General features: G+C 38.3%; 2 protein-coding genes across 10 annotated transcripts in view; both read right to left on the reverse strand.

Moving 5' to 3' along the window:
• The window catches only part of cavin1a (caveolae associated protein 1a), a 16,683-nt gene extending 15,747 nt beyond the window's left edge, over window positions 1-936 (reverse strand). Inside the window, exon 1 of the mRNA XM_058768385.1 lies at window positions 1-936. This exon is cut by the window's left edge and continues 36 nt beyond it. Coding sequence (XP_058624368.1) covers window positions 1-525 — 525 coding nt within the window. The 5' untranslated portion in view covers window positions 526-936.
• An 820-nt stretch (window positions 937-1,756) lies between these two features.
• On the reverse strand, window positions 1,757-26,998 carry atp6v0a1a (ATPase H+ transporting V0 subunit a1a). 9 transcript variants are annotated; one of them, XM_058769980.1, is made up of 23 exons: window positions 26,852-26,998; window positions 24,092-24,248; window positions 21,740-21,818; window positions 21,460-21,557; window positions 20,648-20,776; window positions 19,862-19,948; window positions 18,918-19,000; window positions 17,529-17,655; window positions 17,305-17,387; window positions 16,710-16,803; window positions 12,690-12,902; window positions 9,911-10,061; window positions 9,600-9,739; window positions 8,934-9,097; window positions 8,644-8,734; window positions 8,434-8,552; window positions 8,135-8,351; window positions 7,927-8,034; window positions 7,402-7,512; window positions 4,464-4,481; window positions 3,899-4,016; window positions 3,490-3,661; window positions 1,757-2,825 (listed from the first exon to the last, which is right to left on the reverse strand). In XM_058769980.1, the coding sequence occupies exons 2-23, from the start codon at window positions 24,206-24,208 to the stop codon at window positions 2,732-2,734; spliced, it is 2,613 nt and encodes an 870-aa protein (XP_058625963.1). In that variant the 5' UTR covers window positions 24,209-24,248; window positions 26,852-26,998; the 3' UTR covers window positions 1,757-2,731. The 9 variants fall into 9 exon arrangements, with proteins under 9 accessions (XP_058625963.1, XP_058625965.1, XP_058625964.1 ...); XM_058769982.1 differs by lacking the exon at window positions 19,862-19,948; XM_058769981.1 differs by lacking the exon at window positions 4,464-4,481.
• Window positions 26,999-27,400: the final 402 nt, after the last annotated feature.

A 27,400-nucleotide genomic window follows, 5' to 3' on the forward strand; every position in this document is an offset into this window, starting at 1 on the left:
GAGCTCATGTTCATTGTTCTCCAGTTTTTTGATCTGTCCCGCTTGCTTCTCCAGGTCCGTGCGCACGCTCTTCACGTTGACGTTCACCTTCCGCACCTTGTCCAGAAGCTTATTGACTGTCCCGGCTGTCCCAACGTGACTCTTGGCCAGCTTGGCCAGCTCAGTCTGGATGCTGCTCATGTTCTTCTCCATGGTCTCCTGCTTGGCCTCCAGACCTGTCTGAGTCTGCTGGATCTGGTCCACTACACCTATGATCTTGTCTAGGAGAGCCAGGACCATCACGCCTGTAGCCTGGGCCTCAGACTTCTGGGCCTCACCGTTGCCACCTCCATCGAGTCCTGGCCCCAACACCAGGTCCACCTCTTCCGCCAAGTCGTCGTCGTCATCGTCGTCGCCTCGTTTTGATTTGAACACCTTGGAGGCGGTGGCAGGTTTGGTGGCAGCAGGCACCAAGGCGACCTCCTCATCGTCATCAGAGACTTCGGCAAAGATGGCACGCTCCAGTTTGAAGTCTGTGTCGGCCATGGCTCGGTTTCAAGTAGACTCCGATGAAACACACACAAGCTTACTTGCAAACAGAGGGCAGAAGCATGCACACGTGTGCAAGAGCGCAGTCCTAGGGTAAAAATAAAGCACTAAAAAAAGACTTGAATGACAGTATAGACACCCAACGATCACAGTGCAACGACTCTAACTTGCAGGCAACAATTCTTCTTGGCTGCTTCTAACCAATCTTCAAGTCACCTGCATTACCTACTACCACTAAGGACTACTCTCTAGGTTTGCTGTAATGCCTCAAACTTTCCCTCAAGTCTACTCTGGGACCTCGGCCAGTCGGTGGAAGCAAACTCTCTCTCCAAGGTGTGTGGGAGTGTGTAAGGAAGAGTGTGTGTGACCACAGCTCCCTGCGAAGCCCGTCCGTCAGGTCTTCCCTTTCCCTCCTTGGTCCAGCCCTCTGCTGTGATCACTTACTGTAAGGTCACACCCACACTGACCCTTTAAAGGGTGTCTCCACCCTCCTTAGAGCCTGGCAAGGGACACTAGAACACATACCCACCCACTCATTTACGCAAGGGTATGAGACAAACGGCTCAAATCGATTTATGAGTCATTAAAGCGTAAACCTGATCCTGAAATTTACTATCAAAGACCTGCTGCATTACTGGAAACACCATAGGCATTACAATATAGAATAATAACTTATTCCTAACATGTGTTGATATTTAGTTCAACAGGATTAAGATGTTTCTGGTTGTATGGCTCCGATGGTGTTTGCGAAGTTCCATACCAAAGTACGCGAGTGTTGTGGAAGCAGTTGTTGTGATTTTGACTGGAGTAAGGAGCGTTTTTTTTTTAAAGTTAAATGTTTGCTTATCACCCTAGTTCTAGCAAGTGTGAGCGATTAAAGGAATTTTTTAAGATGAGAAAGGGGAAACTGTAAAGCTTGGTACTTTTTGTTAGCGTAGAAAAATACAAACTGGTCAAATTTTGTCTGAAATGTAACTAAGCAATATCACAAGTGCTGTCGTTCCAAATATCAGCATGGCAAATGTGAAAAAACAGCAACAGCACTTAAGAAAATAGAAATATTATTTAATCATTTAATGTTTATTAAAATTAATAATTATGCTACATATTATTAATAATGCTTCTTAATAATTAATTATGCTTAAACTAATTGTATTATGCATGTGTAGACATGACTAACATATTTTCACTCATGTATGTAAAAAACAAAATAAATTAAGAGTTCAGATCCACTCTTTACTCTTTATTGACAAACGGAACACACATAATCATTCAGCTTCACTTACTGCTTTTACTTGGTATAGTTATTTTCTCCAAGACTCCCTCTGACATCTTTCAAACCAACACATTTTTTTGAAGAGCCAATGCATGTTCATGTTGTAAACTCATTTATAAACCAAGATTCATGAGATTAACAGTTTAGATGTGCATTTGCACTTAAATCGCAAGAGCAAAACACACACACAAAAAACAGCAACACAGTTCAAGGCCAACTAAAATATAATTACTCTTTACTTACATTTTCCAAAGGAATGCAAAGATCTGCGATAAATCTGGGGGAATATCTGCATCTAGTAATCAGATATGCTTGATGAGGATATCCTCTCGGCAGAAGCTTGTGAAATGCCATAAAGTGAAGCTTTCTTTGCTGCATTTGAAATAAGGTCCCTTTGCATAAGAACTATTATATAAATGTGTCAACATAAAGGATAAAAGATACATAAAAAACAAACTCTAATAATTTAAGAGACTGGAAAAAATATAGACAAAATCTCCACCTATGCTATAATGGGAGGGAAACTGTAATGATTTTTTGCCTTGATTGAAGAGTACAAATTTAAGAAAACAAAAACATGCTGTTCATACTCCTGTGTGCTGTATGGCAACGCCATATTATTATAATAATACAAACGCAGTTTGTATTATTACAAATCAATACATATTGCTGCAAGAATTGAACAGTTAAGAAATCATTGCAAATATATTATGCAGTTCTAGCTCAGATTATTTTCAGCTTCAACTAATTACATCTAGTTTACCTGCTTGTAAATTATTCCATTTATGTCCTGATGTAGAACACCTGAGAAATTAAGAGCCTTACAAAGTCAGTGTTCACAAGAATCATGAAATCTCACAAGCAATCTGTTGGGCTCCTGTAGTTTGGAGGTGTGGCAGTTGGGGAGGGAGAGAATATGGGTGTGGTTTAGTCTTCAAACTTGCCCTCCAGAATGCTGTCAAAAGTAAAAGGCATGAACTTGAAGCCCTGTCCAGTGTAGAATTTATTCTGGAACTCCACCCTACAGAAAACAAGTGGGGAAACAAGGTCAGTGGATTGCAATTCTGAGTTTAAAATAAAATTTAAAAAAAATGTAGTTTGGATAAAAATCTTGATACCATCTTTTCAGGAAGTGAGTTTAGTTTTAGAATGCAGTTCTCACGAATGCAACTAAAGTTTTTGTGTGTAAAGAATAACATTGAGCACTCAGAATAGTCAATGCAACTGTATTATGCTAGACTAGCAGTGCGTATGAAGCTAGTCTCGCATAGACTGACGGCTGAAGGTCTCGGAACTTTGGCTGCTTTGAATGGCCAAGGCCCGCCCAAGAGGCCATATGACTGACAGCAACCAATCACGTTTTGTTTTGTGCCGCGTCACGGCTTTCTTCTTCGTGAGGGGGTTTGGCACCACGGCGCTTTTGTTTCCAGGCGGAACGTTAAAGAACTCGACACACACTTCTCCCGGAAATCCTGTATAATCTAACCAATCCGATGACGACTTCGAAAATCCTGATGTGTTTTCAGATAAGTGTGCCATATGCACCAGACATTTAGCCAACGTTCTGTGGGCGTGACGTCTGAGGCTGAGACTAGTACGTAGCCATTGATAGGGGGCGACATTTGCTCTTGAAACTGTTCAACTGTTTTAATTTATAAAGACAAGCATCGTGTGTGTGCCCTTACCAATGCAATCTGAGAGCATGAAGGAAGGCAGACAGCCCTTCCATGATCAACAGAATAAACACTGTCAGTGTAGCAAAGAAGGCAAAGATGATTGCCAGTGCAAAGAATCCACCAAAATTCCTAGAAGCCAGACCCATGTGCATCACCATCGACCACAAGACCTCAGAGAGCTCTGGAAGAAAACACAAACACGTTTTAAGAAATATCTTGTAAACAATTACTCGATTACAAATTGCATAGTGAGAGGATAAACATATACTAACATTTGTACAGGGCTGCAGTTTATGAATTAATTTAATAGAGATTACAAAGACTTTAATTACTACTCTACAAAGTAGAACTGAGCATAATCAAATTTCCATGTATTGTCAATACAATAAATGTGAGTATGCGTGTGTGCATTACTTACGCGCATGGGCCAGACTCAGCGCCCAAAGCCGTAGATAAGAGGCAGTATTTGAGATGCAGCCTAAGCAGTATTCTATAGTGTGAATGGCTTGATGCACTGCAACATCTGCAAAATTAAACTAAAGAGAGAGAGAAAGAGAGCAATAAGAGCTGTTCAGACTAATGAAAACACAAAAATCTAATCCCACTCCCAGCTCAATCACAGCATGATTAGAAGCCCTGAATCTCACAGGCATGAGAACAAAATCACAGCGCGGGGCCTTTCAGATGATCGGCATCATTTGATGTGATATATTTCCTAATCACAGCACGGCTCACTGGATCATTCCCATGTAATGATGGTGGCTAAAACCATGGAAAATGAGTGTCTAGAAAAGACTCTTATCTAGATGTACTGGAAAAGGATTGAACACCAACTACAGACTACCCAACACTGAAGCCTGCAAGAACACACACACAAGCCGCAGAGCAAGAGGACTGTATGGGGTGATGGCGCACATACACACACACACATACATAAATGTAAAAAACATCTACACAGAGTCGAGAAGGCTGTCTGCTCTTACCACTTCCTCCTCTGACTGCTTGAAAGGTAATCAGACACATGCACAGACAGACACACAGGGTTAATGACAGAGTTAGAATCTGATGAAGAGATAGTGAGAGGAAAAACACACTTTGGTTTACAGAAAATGCAAAGATCTAATGACCAACATATTTATTGTCAGTCATAACAAAATGCAGTGGCCCCATAAAAGTATTCACAAGTTTAAGCCACACTTACAAATGCATGAATGACTAATTAAACAAAATACAACAAAGCAAGTGGTATTTATTTTAAACAAGCACAGCACACTAAGTGAAACATTTCATATAAAGATTTGTTAGGTTTGAAAAAGACATGAGTCAGACAACAGTTTGGACATTTTCTGTTTGTCAAAAGAGTAACGTGATGTGACTAACTACACCTGCTAGGACAACTTTGTGAAATTGAGGGTGGCTGACTCTATGGCTATGTTCACACTGCAGGAAAATTGGCCCAAATCAGTTTTTTTTTTTACTCACATGTGATTCAGATCTGTTTTTCTCATGACAGTGTGGACAGCACAAACCACATGGAATCTGATCTTTTCAATTCCGATTTGTGCCACGTCCATATGTGGAACTAAATCCGATACAGGTCAGATGTTTTGCAACAGTTATATCGAATTCATGCGACTTTTACGTCACTCGATTCTGCACTCTTGGGAGTCACTTCAAAGATTTTACATACCCAAAGTTATCAAGACGAAAGGTATTTTGCGAAAGGTAGTCAATGAAAGTACAGTGACGTTTAAGAACTAGCTTTAAAACTAAATTTTTTCTTTATTTTTTATATTACCTGTGCATAATTTCGCTGGCTTCTGCGGCAGATCACACTATAAATAAACACAATCGTTTACTTCATGTCCTCCCTGTTTACTTCCCTATGACAGTGCACTGCGCAATCCACAGTTTTCCCGCAGAATTGGGCTATTTTTCACTGTTGCTGTGGGTTGTTTTTCCAACTCCTTGGGTTGATGAGACCCCACTAACGCAATATTTACCCCCAGAATGCGATTGGGCTAGTTTTGGACTAGTTTTGAGAAGCAATGGGAGGATTTTGCTGTGAGAGCTTGGCAACCCTGCTCGTATTTTTTTTTTCAAGCGCGTGCGCTTCAGTTCAAACCATGATCTGTTCACACTATAAATCTGATATTGGCCACATTTAAAACAACAATCTTTTATACAAAAAAATCAGATCTGAGCAAAAATCTGAATTGAGCACTAAGGCTTGCAGTGTGAATGTAGCCTATGTGTCTACTAAAAGTCATTTGAGACCAGTTGGTTGAAAGTAATACAAAAATAGCTGAGGAAATTTATGCTATTTATGAGGTCTAGCATCATTTGTTTGCAGATGCCACTTGTTTTTTGTAAACTGATACATTTTTTAAGTGCAGCTTCAGTGACCAAATACTTTATAGGGTCACTGAAAACGCCAAAATGAGAGAGATAAACAATCCCGGGGATTTGACTACGTCTCCTCCAGTAAACTGACTTTAATGGCTGCTACTGGCAGGTCTGTTTGGAATGGAAGGACGAAGATTATTTGGCACAAACGCACTGAAAAGACTGCATCTCAAACCTCAAAATAATAATGCAGGTTATCTGCCTCCATTTTATTTCCAGTGTAGAGAAACCCAGTTAGCCAGGTGGATGTTTGTTTAGTGTTTTGAGGCTGGTTGCCATGGGATACAGTGGTTGGGGGGAGAGACAGTGCTTTTAAAAGGGGCTGCCCCAGTTTAGACCAGCACTGGTATGCAGATCCCAGATCCAGTGAGTCACAGAATGGAATGCCCACTGCAGGCGAGGGACCCCACTGCCAACTGAGGCCGTTTTTGGTACCTGGGTGTGACTTGTCACTGTGTGGGTGGAAACAAGTTTCACATAGACTACTATAAAGAAATTCACTTTAATTATTCTTATGATTAAGCGTCAAGTTATTCTCAGGATCAACAGATGACATCACATGGAGCGTCGGACAGAAAAACTCGACCCAATCAAATATCCAGATTAATGGGTGGGCAGAACACATGTCATTCTCTGGCTGTAGAAAGACTATTGTTACTGTGCGTTCACACCAGACGTGACTTGCGCGAATAAATAGCGCTATTCGCGCATAGTTAGACGCTTGAACATTTTGAGTTTACTCACTTCATTCGCGCGTGAAATTCACTTCAAAATAGACGCGAATTCGCGTCAAGGAGGGGCTTCTGCCAGGCGGCCCCAGTCTCATTACACTACACTGGTCCAATTACAAATAAATTTTTTTTACTATACTATTGTGAGTGTATTTGCAATAGGATATAATTAGAATGAATGTACAGATGTTTGCCATAAGTAGCCTATTCTAGTCTTAACATCGAAATAATATTTTTATGTAACAAATAGGCTATAAATTATGATTTACTATGTTGTGCACAAAGTAACACACCAAGCAAGATCCTTTTTATTCCTGTTTCTATAAAAGTACGAAGATCGTATCGTATCGTACAGCTCCAGGTATCCACATACAGCGACGGTGATTTTGTCCTCCATTGTTGTTTCGGATTTCTGCCTCCCTCCTACGTCGTAATCACGTCACTACTAGAGCAACCTCCTGATTGGTTAACGCGGCGCGAATTTTCGCCAAAGTTCAGATTTTTCAACTCGCGCGATTCGCGCGTTACACGCGTCAAACGCCCAAAACGCTCAATTCGCGCCGCCTCATTCGTGCGAATCGTGCAGCAGGATGTCTATTCGCGTCTTTGCATTGACTTAACATGTTAATCACTCGCGCTTAACGCTTCATTCGCGTCTGGCGTGAACATTAGAGTTCATAAACTAAAGCATCTTTGTAAAATGAAAAATAAACAAGTTATTAGTTATTCTATAGGCTAGTTGAGAGAAAAACAGACAGACAGATTAAAAAAAGAGTTCCCTCACCTCAGGCGATTCTTCTTCTAAGTTTTGGGAGAGCTGGTCATGTTCGATGATCCCAGCTTCATCCTCTGTGGGGCCGTTGCCCACACGGATTCCCCCAAAGGTTTGCGTTCCCTGCAGCAAAAGTCACACTAGGTCATTGTTGTGTGTACAAGTAATGTATACGTTTTAGCTGAGCCATTATATAATAATCCAGGTTATCATGATTCACACACTTTCAAACCAATAAAAGACAGCATATTAGAATGATTTCAGAAGAATCAAGTGACACTAAAGACCAGCATAAATTCAGGAATAAATTACATTTGAAAACACATTAAAATAGAAATATATATATATAGGCCTAATAATTATACTTAAGAGACATCCATGTGGACATTATTGAATATTCTGAAGAATTTCCAAATTGAATAAAACCAAAAAAATAACGAAACGAAAATAAAAACAAAAAACACTGCCTAAAAATAAAAAAGCTTCAAAACTGGACATGTAGGAATCTCTAATGTGGCGTGTCAAACAGGTCCTTACCAAATGTCTTCTCCAGAGGTATTGCCTGCGCATTACTAGCGTCTTTACTATAAGCATACACGGTACACAGGCGAGAGCTATAATGACTAGCAGACACTGAATTACAACCTACAGAGACAGAGAAAAAGAGAGAAACATCAGTTTTAAATGTCAAGTTGTCTCATTTGCCACATATACTGATGAATTCACACGATATTGATGTGTGTACCTGTCCTGTATAAAAAGGCTTGTTGGTGGGATCGTTGTAACCGAAGAGGCACATGTTGATGAAGGTTATAAGAAGACTGGGGGCTTCTTTTGAGCTCTTGGCATCATATACCAACCACTTGTAAAAAATGAGCAGCACCAGGTAGCCAAACAGACTGACCATGAAGACGATCTCAGGAATAAAACCCAGGTAGATGTTCAGAGGTTTTTTGAAGTACCTTCACACGTAGACAAACAAACATAAATTAGCATTAAATGTTGATACAGAGCTATTCAGAGTAACAACAGACAAGTGCGTACAGGTGATTGAAAAGACTGAGAGTAACTCCAAACGTCATGTGGATAACTCCAAGAATAATTGACATCTTCATCTTGAAGGAGTTTAGAAAGGTCAGCTTATTGGTGGCAATGTTCCAGATCTGTAAGAGGAGAAAGGAAACAGCTCTTAAAGGGCTGAAGTTAGACCATCTTTGCCACAGAACCGTTTAGATGTTTTTACTAGGTGCTTACTGGGTCAATGCCAATAGGATAGGGTCCAGTAAACACTTTTGGCACAGCAGGGTCCAGCTGTAATACGTGGTTATCCTTCAGTGTCGTAGGCCTGAATGAGTTAATGGAAAATCAGTGTTAAAAATAATAATGACTTGTGATGGCCACACATGAAGATCTGATCTGAATGATCAATTCAAACAAATGGCTGATTATGAGAGCTACATTTTCTGAGGGCCATAAAAAACAAGAACAATGAACTTTTAAACCAAGGTCGATGTAAAAACATTGGTTTGGAATGAACTACTTACGTCCAGTTGCCTCCTTTCTCTCCAAACATGGGTCTGACACTCCAGCCCGAGCCAAAGACATTGAGAGATTTCGAGAAACAGTCATTGTAGATAATCCCAGTATACACTGAAAATATTCCCATCAGGAGAATAATGTAACGGCCCGCAAAAATCATGTTAAACATCTAGAGAAAGAGAGAACACCGTGATTTGTAGTAGCCCAAATGACCAAATAAATGTAGAACCATTAAAGAGAAAGTATATTTAATATAATGTTTGTTAAATTGCATTTCTTTACCAAATACTATAGAGTAATTACAGTTCCTTACTTTTTTCATTTTCTGAGTAAAAGCTATAATTTATGCATAACCTCTACATTTTCAGACCATGTTGTTTTATTAACAGAAAATGATCAATCTTATTACTTTTAAACTAAACTTAAAACAATCATCACCCAAATGCATAATAACAAATGTCCCATTTAGCTTTGCCTTTATTAAAAATAACCCATAGCAAAAGGAGTCTGTTTTATTCTCCACTTCAAAACTTTAATTTTCATGCTAAATCAGTATTTTCTGTATTCAGGGTCTATACATAAATATGAATATGAAATGAATATTTGATTTGAACAAAATTATAAAACAATAATTATGAGATGGTTGGATAAATGGATGGGAGAATGGATACCTCATTGTCGTTTTTCTGGGCAATTAATCGGCTCTCTCGCAGTACCAAATAAAGTGCAGCGCAGGTCATGAGTACACCATGACCCAGATCGCCAAACATGACCGCAAACAGGAAGGGAAAGGTGATAATGGTGTATGGAGCTGAACATATGGAGCACAAACATGGACACAAACAATATGTTGATACACCCACAAAAAAAATAAATTAAATAAAATGAATTAAAAGTTAGCACAACATTATCTGTTGATCTGTAGCTTATTTAAATCACTGCAGAGGACTTTGGGACAAAAATATTAAAAGGTCAGGGTTACCTGGGTTGATTTCCCGGTAGTTGCTGATGCCGTAGGCATCAACGATGCTCTGAAAGCCAGAGGTGAACTTATTGGTTTTGTTGAAGGTGGGTGGGGTCTGTTTGGTCTGCATTCTGTTTAGGATGGAGGGAACAGTGGATCCACTTCTCTCCTGTATGAAATGGAGCGGAATTTAACACAAACATTCATGCATGAAAAGAAATGCTCCAGTTTGCTTCCCAGTAAACAGTGGCACAGTTGTATGCATCCCTCTACATTACAACTCCACATTGCATTTATGTAAATGCTCATTTATCTGTGGAAATAGTGCCACTTGTTTGCTTAAAATTTCAAACAGATGCTGCATATTGTGAACTGAACTTGAGTATTGAGTCCACAGCATGTAAGTGCGTATGAAGGCAATGTGTAAGACAGCTGATATTAATAGCTGCTAGTTAAATAAGGCATGAGGAAGAATGCCATGTGTAAGGACAGGCTTTGAACTAGCACGCAAGCACAATCCTTCACATTTCAACACACTGCCTTCAAGGACTTTACACTATTACACTTCTAGTTTAAGTTCAGACTGAAGCCATTTTTTTTAAATAAACAATGCTTTACGTGGATTAACAAATTGTCTGTAAGAATCAACCCATAGGCTGCTGGCTGTAAGTCCAGCATTATATAAAGAATGCATAACCCGTTTTAACCCTATAAAGACTGAGAAGCAGACAGAAGAACAGAAGGTGAATTTGTGTGAGCATTTAATCCTCTTACGGTGTGACTATTACAAGGTTAACATTGCAGTGACCTCTGACCCTTACACTACAAGGTCTCACCACAGGGATTACAGGTATTACTCCCGCTCTGCCCTTACTGTCCTGCAGTAAGGCGTGACATCCTGGACCTCACAGAGGCATCACACCTTCTGCTGTGAATAAACTATGAGAATCCATCACTTAAGTGACCTTCAGCATGCACTATATCATCCCAAGACCAACCAATTCATTGAACTGTGTAATAAATCAGGAAATAAATACTATGCAAACAAACAAACAAACTTATATAATTTTGGTTCATGCGTTTAGTCAAAGTTCAGATTGCTGTGCGTTGACAAACAATCATTCTTACTCAGTGGCTATTAAATGAAGGCACTGTATACTAGTATGCAACAAAAACACAAAATAAATGTCTTTTAAATACATATTCAAACTTTTTCGTTCTGAATTTTCCAATTATAATCAAATCAAAATGAATGAAAATCTGAAAAAAAAAAAAATAATAATAATTTACTATTTTCTGAGAGGAAAAAAAAAAAAAAAAAAGCAAAATCACAAACATTCTGAAAACTGAGGGAATGGATTGCCTCCGTCTATCTCATCCATTGTTTTATGAGTTTTCTCAGCAGAAGAAATGGACAGAGTCCACTTGTGGTGCTGTGAGAAGGGGATCAGGTTTCAGCAGCTCTATACCACAGGAAAATTCAAACTTTGATCTGAGGGGTCTCATGACTCAGTGTAAAAGCATCTGGGCATTCCGTCCTAACACTCAGTCTCCTGTGTGCATGTCTGTGTGTCCTGGGATAATAAAAGCTAAAACCATGTTTACAAAGTGTGAGTCATTGTATGTGATGACAAGAACAAATCGGCTACTCCTTAGGGACAACACGTGTGGTGGTAATATACGTGGTCTATCATGCCAATGTAAAATTGATTAAATACAGGCCCAGTATAATGCTGCTTACATCAGGAGTTGTGAAATCAAATTTAAGACATCTCAGATTCTTTTACTTAATTAAACACATTTGACTGCAAAATAGGGTAACTGCAAGTTTCAAATATTCAAGATGCGTTTTATTCAAGAGATAAATATGCATTGAAAATGTTTTATGTACTAATATATCAATATATATAAATTAGAGTTCAATCGATACTGGATTTTGCAGATATGATAATGTGTTTAAAGAAAGGCAGCAAACAGATTATAGTGCTGATATTAGTAAAATCTTTATACTGAATGTGTTAATGTCTTTTCTTCCTGTGACAGGACGGCCCAAAGAAAAGCCACAAGAGTTAACACTAAGTTTTTACTCAATACAAGTATAATAACTTTATCAGTTTTTTTTTAAGTTATTATATTTATGCATTTAAAATATACTCTACCCCTCTTCAGGGAACAAAGGCCAAAAGTATTTAGCCCTCACCATGAACTAATCCATTTTATCCTCAATAAAATGCTTTATGAATAAGAATGACCTCCCCTCTGATATAACAAACTAGCAATAGCAAGCAGCAAATTGTGGTTCATGGCTATTACATAAACTAAAGACTACTGGCTATTAAATATGTCCCACAACTTTGTATCGCCCCATAACAATATTCTGTTTTAATAGGATATAATGTATGTCAACAACAACCTTTAAGCCAGGACCTATAAAATATCTATAAACTACAACAGTTCTAATATGTCTAATATTATTTCTCAAATTAGCCTAAATACATCTTTAGTAGAGCCCTTATTAGAGTTCAAATGACACAGGCCAACTGGAACATTTAAGATGTTTAATTTGATATGATATCATACTTATGACAATGAACCACTTTTTCAGTGATGTGCTCATTTGAGAGTAAATGTAATTATAAAGAGGAAAAAGTCATGCTGTGATTTGATTTGCTGGATTCAATTATAGTAGGTAGCAGCCTGAAGAATGAGACACTGTACCAACCTCCTCTGGCTTAAGATCTTAGTAGGTTTACAGAAACATCAATCAATATAAGTATATGCAAGAGTGTGTCCTCACCGTGCCCCGACGCAGGGCAAACTGAATGGAGTCTAGATCGGACACAGGGCACCAGATCTCAGCGATCAGACACTTCTGAGTGACATCGATGTTGCAGAGGTTCAGAGTGTGATAAATGGCTTTCATCTTCCGAACCTTGATGAACCATACTCGGACAGTCTTGGCAGCCGCCTGCAAAACACGCTGCCTGTGATCCTCCGTCTGATTCAGCACCTGGAACACACAGCAGAGAGGAAGAGGAGGGGTCAAAACAGGAAACATGAGCTCACTGAACAAGTGAGGTGATATAGTCACAATTAGAGCTGAAAGAGCAACCTGAGAGGCTTGACTGTGAGCAGACTGCAGTTTAGTGTCAAGTCTGACATGGAAACCCGGTAATGTTCAATATCCTTTAAATGTCTGAATATTTAAAAAAAAAAAAAAAAAGTGTTGTGAATATCTTTTGTATGGCTGATGTTAACACAGTAACGGTTCTCAGTTTAGTTTGAATCATGACAGAAAAATATTTGGGGTTCAGTGAGGGAGTTACGTAATGATAATCTGATTCAGTTAATCCGATTCAAACCATTCCTTTGCTTATAAGCTTGTAAATCTTTTTGAGGAACCATCAGAAGAGGGTTTTTTTTGTTTTGTTTTTAGGCATGGAACAAAAAAATCAGAAGTATTTAGACAATGCCACCACAACTTTGTCACAATATTTACAGGTGTAATTCAGAGTTATTGCAAGAATAGCGACAAATAGGTGCTCAACCTCAAGTTCCCCATTTAATCAGACATGACAGAAAAAAAAACATTTGGGGTTTAGTGACGGAGTTCAGTAATGATAATCTGATTCAGTTAATCTGATTCAAACCATTCATTCACTCTTGAGCTTGTGAATATTTTTGAGAAACCATCAGAAGAGTCATTTGTTTTTGCATGGAACAAGAAAAATTCAGAAGTATTTTGCCAAAGCCACCCCACTTTAGTTGCAGTATTTGTAGGTGTTATTCAGAGCGAGCGACAAATAAGAACTCAACTTCAGTTATTTGTTCATTGAAAAGTATACAAGCACCCTCTGTCAGCTATTGTATGAACAGGAAAATTCAAGAGCCACACCTGTTGGTAAACATGTTTGTGAATCCCAAACATTGGTTGTGTGAACGTAGCCAATATGGCTTCTATTTAAGTAAGGTGGATTTCTCAATCATTCAGGAGTGGCCAGGGAAGTGTGCCAGTATCTGTTGGCATGTTAGACAGATAGAGTGGCTAAATTAACGTCCAAGTGCGCATTCTAGCTCACACGGGTGGGACATACGCAGCCGCCCACTCTAAAATCAGACACACTTGCCCACGCTGGAATATCCCACATGCTCACCCACACTGGAAACATACGGAGACTCTCCCGCACTGACAAATCAGGCAAATTCGCCCACTCTGGGATTTATGTAATCCTTAATAATGTGTCCCAAAGAGCTTCCGTCTTGCTCAGACAGCAACGGAAACACAAACATGGCATGTGTACTATACTAAAGGGTACCAAATTCTCTCTAAATCTGTGAGAGGATCACAGGGACATTAACGATTCCTGCCCGACAGGCACACACACACACACACGTGCATAGTGACCATTCTCTCTCACCTCTGGGGCAAACAGGCCCGCTAATAGCTCGAAGTGAGTCAGTGACATGGAACTCGAGCGCGCACTCAGTCCCGGCCCTGTCAGCACTCTTGTGCTTGGATGCGTTCCTTCATTTCTTTTGAATGCTCAGAGAGCAAACGGATATGCATGTGGGTTTTCAGAGGGTGTGGGATAAGAGAGAATCAGCGAATAACTGTGGCGAACATGAAGAACAAACTCCCTCAGTATGTGGATATGCACAGACAGGAACTCTCACTATGAGACAGCCGCTGTGAAGAGCACCTTACAGTTGTAACTGGTTGTGATGCAATGACAACAAGAGTTTCTTTTCAGATTTTTCTCGATCGATTTCTATGTTGTCATGTTTTGAGGACAGCCTTGCCTACAATGGCCCAAAATCTTGCTCCACATAGCTGTCTACAGGCCTTAATCAGGTATTATTAATGTAACAGATGAAAATGAGGCCGTCAGGGACAGATTTACAGTCTTTACTATAGAACGCACTGTAAAGGTCCTAGATCACGTGATTTTCACAACTTTCAAAGCTGTTTTATAGAGTTTTTGTCTACTGAAAGTATTTATTTCAAAAAGACATCTCATAAGCTGAACAATCAGTATGTTGTTAAACAACAGTACAATCCATTGAATTTACTATACGTCGACCTCTAGTTTTCCATTCCTGTCAAAATTTTATATGGCACAACCCTGAATAAAACCCTGTCAGCGAGTGTAGAAAAATGGCATGATGCGGAAACTTGTACGTGCCACTGTGCAGACACTGAATAAATCTAATGTGAGAACTAAACAGCGGTGATAAACTGCCCTGCCATGTGCTGAAGGTCTAAACTATGTGTGCATCTGTGTGGGTGGGAAGCTATGGGTACTATGTAAATGTGTGAGAACACACTCACCCAAAGTTTTCCTTCCCAAATAAGTCACTGTGAGAGATTCTCTCAAAGACCCAGAGCTGAAACACCATCCAAGCAGTCCCCCATTACGTCTACTGGTAGCCCCTAATGACTCACTGAGGGAGATTCCCTCAGCCGTACAAACCGACAGACACCGACTGTGCACTGACACAGCCAGTGGATAATTCAGTCAACTCAACCTGCACTTTACTGTAAGTGTTAGTTTAATCTCAGCTCAAGAGAGGGAACAAAAAAGAAAAAACAGAGAAGAAAATGAGAAAAAGACAAACACACACAGCTGTGCAGAGTTTTGAGACCTGAAGTCTTAATCCAGAGGTTTTCAAAGAGATACACACCCACAGGGGGCGCCACAAACCAAAAAAAAACAAAAACAAATGTTTAACATGAATTAAAATAAATAAAAAAAATAAATACATTTAATTAAGTAGCCATGCACTCTCATACTGTAGAGACAGTGATCTGCACTAACTGTGAAATGTGAAATAATTTTATTGACATAAAAACAAAAATAGATCAAAATTTCTATTATGTGGGCAACAGGAAATATTTAGGGTCTGTTTATAGTATAATGTAAATTGCTATGATTAAAAGCATCACCAAATGCATATGTAATTTATGACAGTCAGAGCGCAGTGTTTTTTGACATTTACTTGTAATTTATTGTTTAATTTATTTTACTGATTGTGAAATCCACCCTGTTCTAATCTAATCTGTATTTGGTACAGCACACAGTTTCTGATCACACTCATTATGTCATGTAATTCCATTACGCCACTCAAACTGGAGTTTATGAAGCAAATGGCATCAATTGATGTACTGTCAAATCACTACAAAACCAGCAGTATGCATTCACGAGTTTGTTTGCTTTCCTGTTTAAATCTTTTAGGCACTCTGTAAACAGCTACGCTTTGTTTTTCTAACTTATTTTATGATCATCATTTTATAATCTCTGTTGCAAGAACCTCTGATCAGACCGAGGACTGTTTTTTTCACATACCGCTTGGATAGAAACAGATGAGACAAACACACATACAGATGGGGACATATCGACTTTGTTCAGACTGCAAACAGGTGGTCTTGCCATTGTGTCGGTGCTTACATTGTTACTACAGCAGCTGACGCAGATGGACCAGATATTGATGATAACGTTTGAATAAGCAGATCAGATTTCATCATTTGTAAAATGACAGTGCAAACAGTGTGGCATGATTTGAAAACTAATTCAGATTTGTGGACAGAGTGAACAAAGCAACAGAGAGAACAATTCTAACAGAACTCGATCAGGTCTGGACGCATCTATACGATTTAACTCACCTCACACAAGAAATAGAATAACTTTAAAAAAGACTGTTTCTACATGCACTTATTGTGGCCAAAGAAATAAAAGACAAGTATATAATCTTTGCTCATAAACAGAATTAAGTCTTTGTGAAAGAATGTGTGTGCGCACATACTGCACTTATGTCTTACCATCTGGAGATCATCAATTCGAGTGTTGACTCCAGCTGCCATTTCCTTCCTCTCTTGAGGGGTCTCAGGACAGGGGTACAGAGATGCCCGAAACCTAACATAAAAAGTTTTTTTTTTTTAAAGAAATTAATACCTTATATTAATAGCAAGAATGCATTATATTGAAGCATTATATTATATCAGAAGTAACAAAGAAAATTATGACACAAAAGATTTCCATTTCAAATAAATGCTCTTCTTTTAAATCCTGAAAAATGCATCATGGTCTCCACAAAAATATGCACAACTATTCTGAACATTGATAATAAGAAATGTTTAAATTTCGGCTTTTTAAAAACATATTTACATATATTTTAAATTTTAATAATATTTCACAAGATCACTGTCCTGTATTTTAAATAAATAAATAAAGCAGCAACAGCCTTGGTGAGCATAAGAATCTTTTTTCAAAAACAATACATTTTTTACCAACCCAAAGTCTACAAACTCAGAAAACAATGTAATGTTTTCAAAATCTCATGTAAATCTCAAAATCTTTTCATTTTCTTTTGTTTTGGTCACTCTGTATTAAGATTGGGCACCAATGCTCTCGTACCCTTCACAAATCTTCTTGACTCTGTTTTTCAGCTGGTCCCCCTGGAAGAAAATGATGAACACAGACTTGTGTACATGATCTCCCTGGAAAAAAGGAAAAAAATAAAAAATAAAAAAAACATAAGAGGAAGTTCCTATTAAATAAACAGTTAATAATCTAAAATAAACAATTATATCTTGAAAAGTTCTCTTAAAAGTTATTTCTTTTTCACAGGGGAAACTGACTGTGGCAGGGTCCTCAAGTGGGTCCTCGATGTCTGCCTGTCGCAGGAAGACATTTCCACGACAAACTCTCCACAGCATCCTCTCGAAGGTGGGAATCCTTTCTCTGCCAATTACCCCTGCAACAAACCTGCAACCAGCATCAAAGGTGAGTGAATTATATCAGTATCCTCCAACAGCAGACATCTGAATAATGAAACTGATATCCAGGAATACCAAACTTTTGAGGTACTTCAAAATGTTTAAAATTTTTTAGTACATTTTTTTTAAATAAATTTTTTTAATAAAAAAATTTGAAATTTAGATGGGATGCCCCAATAAGGATTGATCTTAAATCTAGATCAAATCAAGTTATATTTCATAATTCTGCCATACCAAACTTCAAATCTTTCATCTTACAGATCTTTCGATCTTATAGTCTTAATGTTACTGTAACTCTGGGTTTACGTTAATCCTGCTTCTCCATTATTTTAAACTCAGGTAACTTTAAAATCTCAGGTACTGGCTGTGTAAATTCCCAATAAATCAAACTATAGCGTTATTTCTATTGTGTGGTGAAAAACATACACAGTGGATGCATTGTTAGGCCTCTCAAACACATTGTGTGAAAATCCACACATCTATTACTATACCACCTGGTCATTGTGTCATGTTTCGGCCCCCATCTAATAACTGATCTGCATCCTATATTGCAAAAACTATATTATATTAAGATATGTCCTCATTCCTCTTTACTTTCATCTCTTAACTCCTCTGATGGTGCTTTCCTTTCATCCAATGCTCTAAATGGAAAAAGTGTTTCATGTTAAGCATTAAAGGCATACCAGGATTATTGATCACAGATCAATGACAAACCCGCTGGCATTAGCAGCAGTTACATAAGAATGTGTGTTAAATCCCTCTTTATTACTTCAATTTTACTAGCATAAACCTATTTAAAAGCTACCTCTCCCATTGTACTGTGATTTTTACAACTCAATCCAGAACAATATGACCATATTACGACCAACAAAACATTTGATGCATTTACGATCCACATATACCGTTACATTTAGAAACATTTAAAAGACCTGTTATGCACTCTTCTAGAGCTGTGGCGAAGAAAAAAAATATAGGCAGGCAGATCAGAAAAAGAGATCAGGAAGTGTGCAATCCCCATTAACATCCAAGTTTCATCCAAGCATATGCACACATACAGAGAAACTGAATTTCTTGTGTTCAAGAAGGCCTGCTTCAGTGATAGTGAACGTCAAGAGATGCAGTTTGTGAGGTAAAATGATACACTGAAAGCATGACAAGCTGTACTGTAATTTCCACATGTGAAGCATCCATGTTTTAGCTGTCCATAACATAGCTTAGTAAGACAGAGATCAAACCCACTAACATACATACCCAAGCCTAAGAGGAGCGGCACGTCCAACCTCATTCGGCTCCAGTGGAGTTGCCGAGTCTTCCAAAAGTGCAGGGTCTTCCATCTAACAAAAAGGAAAAGAGAACAATAATTTGATTTATTCATCTCTTCCTGTAAAAATAATCTGATTTTGAATCAAAGTTCATTGTAGTGTTGATAATATTGTTTCAGGAAATTGTTTTCTATCAAATAAAGGGCCCTCTACATACAGCAGGGCAAAGGTACAGTATCAAGCTGTTGTAGTTAACTTAGTATTGATAGATGTTGTAATAGTTCAAAACTCTACATGTTAAGGTAAAGTACTTCTTTCATATTATATAAATAAGACAAACGTATGCCTAACTTAAGTTTTCAAATAAATTACTGTTTAAAAAAAATTATTTATTTAGAGGATGTATTAGAGTAAATCTTGATATTTAATAATACTCAATCAGCTGACAACTTTTACCCAAAGCAAATTACAATACATGTTATTACAGGGAAAACCAGGGTGATGTGCCTAACTCGAGGGCACTGGGATTGTAGCACAAGGATTGGTTCTTTGAATAGTTTGAAACAGTATTTTTTTTTTTTACCACTGAGCCACACCACCATCACACCACCCCCACACCACCCTCACACCACCAGTCTGTGAAAGAGCCCAAATTGGTGGAAGTGTAAAGTGAATGATTACAAGACAGCTAACAACTTAATTGCTTGCTCTCAAATGATCTTTTATAACTTGTAAAATAAATATATCCCAATAAAATGCTAAAGTTCAGATCAGTGTCCAGGAAGCACAGAAATGTATGGTCAAAGATCTCCAACAGGCTGAAAGACAGAAAAGAAACACCCTGGTAGTAGCCAATTATCATGGGCACAAAAGGCTGAGCATTTTTTTTTTTTTTTACAGGTTCAAGAAACGTGTGAATAGGGAGTCGAACACCTTGCAGAACTGGTCTTGGGAAGGGCAGTGTGACATCCTCACCAGCGGCTGAGATGTGACCAGGAATTCAGAGAATGGCCTTTCAATCTGTTAGACATGCATCTATCTTTGTCAGCTTGAACATTATCACACACATGGGGAAAAATATGGTTCCTCTGTTTGTGTTAGAGTACTTGTTGATTTGACTATTGAATGGTGATGATTATTCTGATCAGATGGTTTGTTTTCAAATACAACCACAGTATGACATTTGTGAGTAAAGGCCATTTTACACGGTAAAGGGGAACAGTGAGTTCCCAGTTCAGGCTAAATGGAAGAGAAGTGGAATATGGCAACAGGAAAAACAACACAGAAAGTGGCACCGCAGTAAAGTTAAGCACAAAAATACAGTTTCTGCTAGCTTTCTTAAATGTTACATGCCACTGACCAATCCAAGGTGATTTTACTCAACCAATGAAATGGTTTTAGCTTTTACTTGGTCAAAAACAACGTTGAAGAGAGGTTTATTGCAGTATTTTATGGCTTTATTAGCCATCACTCAGATAAACAATATAACAGTAATCGCCCCGTTCAGATGGAGCATGCTTTTGCTCAAACGGAAACAGCAGCAGATATTGTTGTGGTTACACAGCCACGTTTCACACTGCCTCTCAGGAAGAAGACAACTATGACTGCAAGATCGCAAGCAAAGCTTGCCGCCCATCATGTACCGTGTAAAATGCCTCAGGAAATACCACAGGAAACTGTAAAGGCCTAAGGTTTTGTAAGAGATGAGCTATTACAGACCTCATCAAAGAACTGCTGTGTTCGTCTGAGGATGTGTTTAAGCTCAGTCAGTTCCAGAAAGTTCTTCTTTAGGGCTTCCTGGTTGGTGTTGATCTCCTTCAGCTCATTCTCCAGCTTTTCAAAGGTGGCCTACAAAAAGTGAAAAAAGGACACAATAAGCACAATAGCTAATAAGCACAAATAAAGGCAAAATAAAAAATAAATAATTTTATTTATTTATTATGCAAAGCTGAATTTTCAGAAGTCATTACTCCAGTCTTCAGTGTCACATGATCCTTCAGATATCATTCTAATACGCTGATTTGCTGCTCAAGAAACATTTTCTGCTAGGCTGTGCTCAATATTTTGTTGTGGAAACAATCAATTTTTTTTAGGATGCTTTGATGAGTAGAAGGTTTAATAAAACATCAATTACATATAATTCAATGTTTAAACCTAATAAACTACTCTAATCAAAATTTTCAGTATTGAATGACATAAGGATATTTTACATTTACGTTTTATCAGTTAGCAGACGCTTTTATCCAAAGCAACAAAAGACTTACAAATATTTGTAATCAACAACTTCTTTCCTCATGCACGATCTCTGTGTTTTAGCACTGTGCTCATCATAATGTATTATGGGTTGCCTTCTCAATACAGGATACAATGTTGCCTTAGAATTTAGGAACAAACTTTTCATCATCCCTTGATACAGTGCCTCTGTAGTCAGCTCATAATGTTTCTAAGCTAAGCGATTTTAATTATGCATTCTTTTTATTTCTAATTCTCATTTTCAGCCTTATTTTGAGTTGTCCATGAAGTTTTTATACCTCCAAATCAATCATGTCTCGTGGAAAAGGGACCTCTGGGTTCTCCCCTGTGTCTACAACAGGTATGTTAGCCTTTTTGATTTCCTTCTCAACAAATCCTTGAAAAGAAAAGAAAAAAAACAAAAACATGATCAAGCAGAAAAAACAAAGCCAGAAACAGAAAAGGAGAGAAACAGCGCGTTCCTGAACATTTATCCACTGAATTTAACCAGAAATCATGATGCTGTGTCAGCAATGATTTTCAGCTCACTACGTCAGCAACGCTGACTCAATAACTCACTTAGTTTGCGGTCCATCTCCTCACACCGACGGACTTCATTCACAAACTTCCTCTGGAATACGTTCACATCGGGGTTCAACTGCAATTCAATGAAAGAGAAAAGGTCACTGACCTATTAATATACAATTTCCATTCTCTCAAAGACAAGGAAGCCACATTCATGCCCAGGGGCGTAAGGAGAAACTGCGAAGTAGTCATATTCACAACGGATCAATGAATCCACATGAAATACAAAGAACACTGTTGGCTGTGAATAACTAGATGAGGGTTCAAGGATGAGTGAGTGCTCTTAGGCCACTTTGAGCAATGTTTCACAATCACTTCCTATATGAGGTCATGTTTGTGTATCTGATAGCCATTTAAATCTTCCCCAATTCAATTTCATCTGGTCTTAGTCTCACACTCACTGCTCTCTATCTGTTTCCCATCCCAGTAGCAGTGAAATCAAGTTTGCATGGTAAAGCAATGCTCAAAATCTTGTATGCAACACATCTGTACTATCGCATAATCATCAATGCTGCAGGGTCATTAAAAGTAAGGAAGGAATTACAACACCACTGTACATGTCTGGTTCTGACGCATTTCCAGTAGTGGCATTTTTATAACCAAAAACTGTCAAAACAAATTGAGTAGTGCAAACTCTTAAGGCCCGTTCACACCAAGCACAATAACTATAAAGATAAAGATATAGTTCTAAAAATCGTTCCCCAATATTAAAGGATAGCAGAGTCTAGGGCTGTGCAATATGACGATATATATCGGATGGACGAAATAAAAAGTCTATCGTTTCATATTATGTTTTATCGTTTATTTCGTGGTGTCGCAAAATACATTGTTTACGGTAATACTTTTTAATCATTTGGATGAGTGCAATCTTTACACACCACCACGGAGCGCGAAGGGAGACAGAACCAGGTGGAGAACGACCAGAACAAAACGAGGAGCTCGTTCTTAAACGAGGGACTACATCTGTAGCATGGACACGCGTTTTTAAGCACTGCAGTTTTAAAACAACCGATTTTAAGCCGTTGAAACACAAACAACAGAGCTATATGCGTGCGCCGTCTCCGTTTCTATGTGAGAGGACCGCAATTTTTTTTGCCGCTTTATTGACTTTGAACGATTACATAAACACACTTATATGCCTCAGAATCCCCGTCTTGGCAAGTATCCTCATAAAGACAGCGATTTAGGTCTTAAGAGAGAGGAAACAGCTAAAAGAAAAAACGCATATGTAACAGTATATTGGATCCGGCTTCGGTCTTAAAGGGGAAGCTGTCCAATATTCGTTCTGTCTGCCATTCATATTAATCATAGCACATTGCTAGAAAATCTCTCACTGCTCTTGACTAAATCACTTTTGCAACTTTAATAAGAAGAAATAATAATAAAAAATAATGATATATTTACACACACACACATATATATGTATAGAATCTATACATAATACACATGTTAATTATATTTATCATAGATAGATAGATAGATATAATTAACACAGTGAAGACTAATTAATTTACACAATGTATGTAGCGTTTCTTATTTATTGTAGTTCTTTGTCCTATTGCTTGCAGTTAGTTTCTTATACTTATTTCATTACTGACTGTTTATTTATTTTCAGTGAGCTTGAGTTTTTTTTTTTGTCTATTTTTAGGCTTGTATTAGTTTGATATTGACATTGGTGACAAGGATTATGAAAATTCTATGGTATCAGAGATTTTAATGTCATAAAAACCTTTTTAAAAGAAAAAAAATTACTATATCGTGATATATATCGTTATCATGATATAAAATTAGTCATATCGTGATATAAGATTTTGGTCATATCGCCTACCCCTAGCAGAGTCCACACCACAACTATAAAGGCACAGAGAAACGATATCGCTGGAATCACTTTCAGAACGATCCAGCTGATGAACGATACAAACATTGACAGCCAATCAGAATCCATCCTGCTATAACGAGCTCGAGAACTTAAAGCGGCAGACGCGCGTGCGCTTAGAATAAACAGACGATATCGTTCGCTGGTGTGGACGCTAATATCATTATCTGTATAGTTATCGTTCTTGGTGTGAACGGGGCTTTAGAGTGAAGCTAAAACAGAACAAAAATGATGGGAAAATAAACATAAATGTAGATGAAGTAATTGTACCATTTTATTGTAGACACTGAATGTGCCTACACAAGAAAGTCTATGAATGTATATAAGTTTTGATGCTTATTTCTTCAGTCATGCTGACATTTGTTGACAATGACAACAATGTTACTGCCATGAGTCACTATGAATGAAGCGCCACCCTCTGTTGTTTTGAACAGGTTTGACAATGAACAGTAAATGTTCTAGGAACTTACATCTCTGAACTGCACCATGCCGATCTCCCCCAGCTCACTGACACAGCAGTAGGCGGACTCAGACTGGAGGAAGAGCTGGGCCAGAGTCATCTCCTCACTGCGAAACAGCTCCCCCATAATGCACTGCTTTCTACTCAATGCACTAAGGGGAGAATGTCTGAGGGAAGAGGAAGAAAACACAAATTCTAATAATATAAATACAAAAGGTTTCACATAAACAGAGTAATATTTCTGTTTGACACCAAGTACAGTGTTTAAGCCACACTGATTATGCGAATGTAGAGTTTACTTTAACCAAAAGGAAGGAAGGCAGCCCTTAAAACAGCATGTCAGCATTTTTAACCTCAACAATTCTGAACTGTTTACGGATTCAGTGCAAATTCTGTTATGCTCACAGTCCAGCAAGATGACGATGCCACAGATAAATGCTCTGTGACAGTGAGCTGAGCTTCATTGGACACAGCTGATAGTTTACAAGTCATGAGAATCATATGAATGTTCTGTTTTCAAAGTTTTAACATTTAATGGTTATCTGACAGTACTGTACAAGAAGCTTGCTTATAGATATCAGATCAGCAGCTATGAAAAACCAACCACAAACTAGGGCTGCTCAATTATATTTTATTTTATACAATGTTATAATTTTTAAATGATATAACTTTAAAAAATATATAACTTTTAATGTAATTATATATAGAACGAGACAGATAGATCTAATTAGTCTAAAAATAAGACCAACTATGTTGTAATGCACTTGCACCACCTACTAAACATTGAGGGTAGACCCAAATCACACTGCTGTAAAGGAAAGGAAATATACAAGAAAAATGGAATGCGGCACAATAATAATAATTATATCCACATTATCTAATCGGCCAGTCCTACTACTATTCAAGGCAAAGCTTCTGGAAAGATTCCACAGTCCCAGAGGGCATGCAAAGAATGCTACGCTTCTTTGCTGTTTCACCATTCTCGTGGCATGTGATGCTCCAAACAGCTGAGAGAATAAGCACATGCTATCACAGAAGAATGAAGAAAACACAGGAGCATTCAGTAATTACACAGAATAACCCAATGAACTTTACTTTCCCTGGACCTACCGCTACAACTGCATGGAATGTGCTCTCCTAGAGCAAATCCTGATCTTCTCAGTGAAATGCATGTGGTCCAATCAAAGGAGTGAATTGTAAATTGTAGCCCATTCTTCAAATCAGTCCTTCACTGAAAGAAGTTTACTATTCATTAAGAATGATTGTACGATGGACTCCACTCACAGGGAGCGGATTATGGATTAAGCTGCACCATGTGACTCTCCATACTAAACATTACCAACACAGAGGCACTTTGTGGCAGGTTAAGACACAAAGAAAATCGATAGAGCAAAAAAAGCCATTTAATATTTTTGTTAGGTCCATTTTACAACTTTTAAGTGGTTGAAAAGGGACGCGAGTAGTCTTTGTTCCATGGGTAATTCCACACGTGCTGAATAATACAGCACCTTGGGGAATTATCAAGATGCAGATACTCTTTCAGCTGTCTCTCTGCATCCTGCTCTTTTTTCCATTCTCCTGTACAACTACATACAGCCGTCCCAGCATCATCAGGTATCAGCGCAGTGGACCAATGCAAGGTCTTTCAAAAACAGATCCTACAATGAGACATCATATTAATAATGTGAACTCCTGTGGCAGGGCGTCTAATCAGGTTGTGTAACTGCAATAGAACAGAATAGAATAGAATAGAAGTCTTTATCACCTCACAAACCCAGGGAACTGTTGAAGGTACAGTTGTCCAACCTATCAGCAAAATACCGTAGCATACAACACAAGGGTTTACATCTTTTAGACCCCCCAAATATGATCATCCTCACCCAAAAAACAAAAAACATCCCTGTCCTAAGACCCAAACAGCAGCTATAGAGTTTCATTTATAAAAACCCAATTTATACTTTGAAAATGTGTAAAATATTACTTGGAAAATGTTTAGTGTTATGTTTATTTTGGGGGGTTTCTATTACGCTAATAATAACATTATTACGTTTTCTTTCTACTGCACTGTTAGATGGATTATTTATTAACTACTTTCTACTTTAACAAAATGTTTTCACTTAGTTTTATCTTTCACTTAGTAATACATGTTATTTATTTTTACGTTACACTGTTGTGTTTTCCCTCCACAACATAATGTCATACAGAAATCCCATTCACACATATAGATTATTTTTGCAGTATATTAGCTGCTTTGCTAAATGGTGAGCAGTCAAAGTTTTCTGAGCCCTTTTTTTCCAGAGTTACCGTATACTAAATACCTAGCAGAAATTACCTCGGCAACGCAGATAAAAAGGTGGTATTTTATCGTTGAACTGTAAGAAGGGGTAAACACAGACACCGGCTTATTAACTAGCCTGACGGACGGAGGACATTAGTGTAGCTGTCAACCCAAGCTTATGCGTCAACAAGCAACAGGGCAAAGTGGCACTTTATACACTTCAGTGTTTTATTGTAGCAAATGGAAGAGGACTCCTATCAGGTTCGAACTAAAACCTAAACTCGAAAAAGTAAACAGCAGTAACAGAGCGTTAAAGCGCTAATGCTAATTACCACCGACAGGTTGTTACCTCAGATAAGGTAAATACTAAACAACGCACTCCAAAAAGCTGGAAAAAAACACGCTCTTCTCTTCCAAATACAACTCGCGGGACGTCTCAGAATAGTTATAAAGTGAGAATAAAGTTATTTCAGCGAGAACAATGTAACTTACTGAGTTTAATCAGTTGAAATGGAGTGCTGCTGTCTCCGAGTCCTCTGCGTCGCGAGGGTCAGCTGACCAGAACGAGGCAGGGCGGGCGTGACGTCATGAACAGCCCAGGCCTGGTCACGTGATCGAGGTTACCTGTGAGGGGTGGCTCACAGGGGAGTGTGTCTGTTTGCTCTCGTACTTTCTTTCCGCGTTTATTTGGCATGTTTCTTATTATGTCGATAAATATTAGCTATTATGCCATGGTCTGTCTGAATACCCGATTCTGATTGGCTGGCAGGTGTTGATTAAATTCGTTGAACTGCAGGTAGTTCCAGGTCAGTTTAATCACGTTCTGTATTAATGCGCTTCCTATAAACATTGGTAACCATAGTAACATACAGTTACAGTTGAGTGGTAATACAGATGAAAATAACCGTCATTTTTATAGTTCCGGTCAAATATCTTTAATATGTGAATGCTGGCAAATTACCATGGCATAAACGGGATAATCAACGGCTAGCTGTGCATTAAACGATTTGAATGCACTAAATATAGTGTCCCATAGCCATA

Source organism: Onychostoma macrolepis, chromosome 03, assembly GCF_012432095.1.
Source record: "Onychostoma macrolepis isolate SWU-2019 chromosome 03, ASM1243209v1, whole genome shotgun sequence".
In the NCBI taxonomy this organism is placed as follows: Eukaryota; Metazoa; Chordata; class Actinopteri; order Cypriniformes; family Cyprinidae; genus Onychostoma; species Onychostoma macrolepis.

Coding starts and splice junctions, on each gene's coding strand:
- atp6v0a1a (XM_058769976.1), bottom strand. CDS start 24,208: ATGGGGGAGCTGTTTCGCAGTGAGGAGATGACTCTGGCCCAGCTCTTC. Junction 21,819..24,091: donor GCATGGTGCAGTTCAGAGAT/GTAAGTTCCTAG, acceptor ATTGAATTGCAG/TTGAACCCCGATGTGAACGT. Junction 2,826..3,489: donor CATGCTCTCAGATTGCATTG/GTAAGGGCACAC, acceptor TGTTTTCTGTAG/GGTGGAGTTCCAGAATAAAT.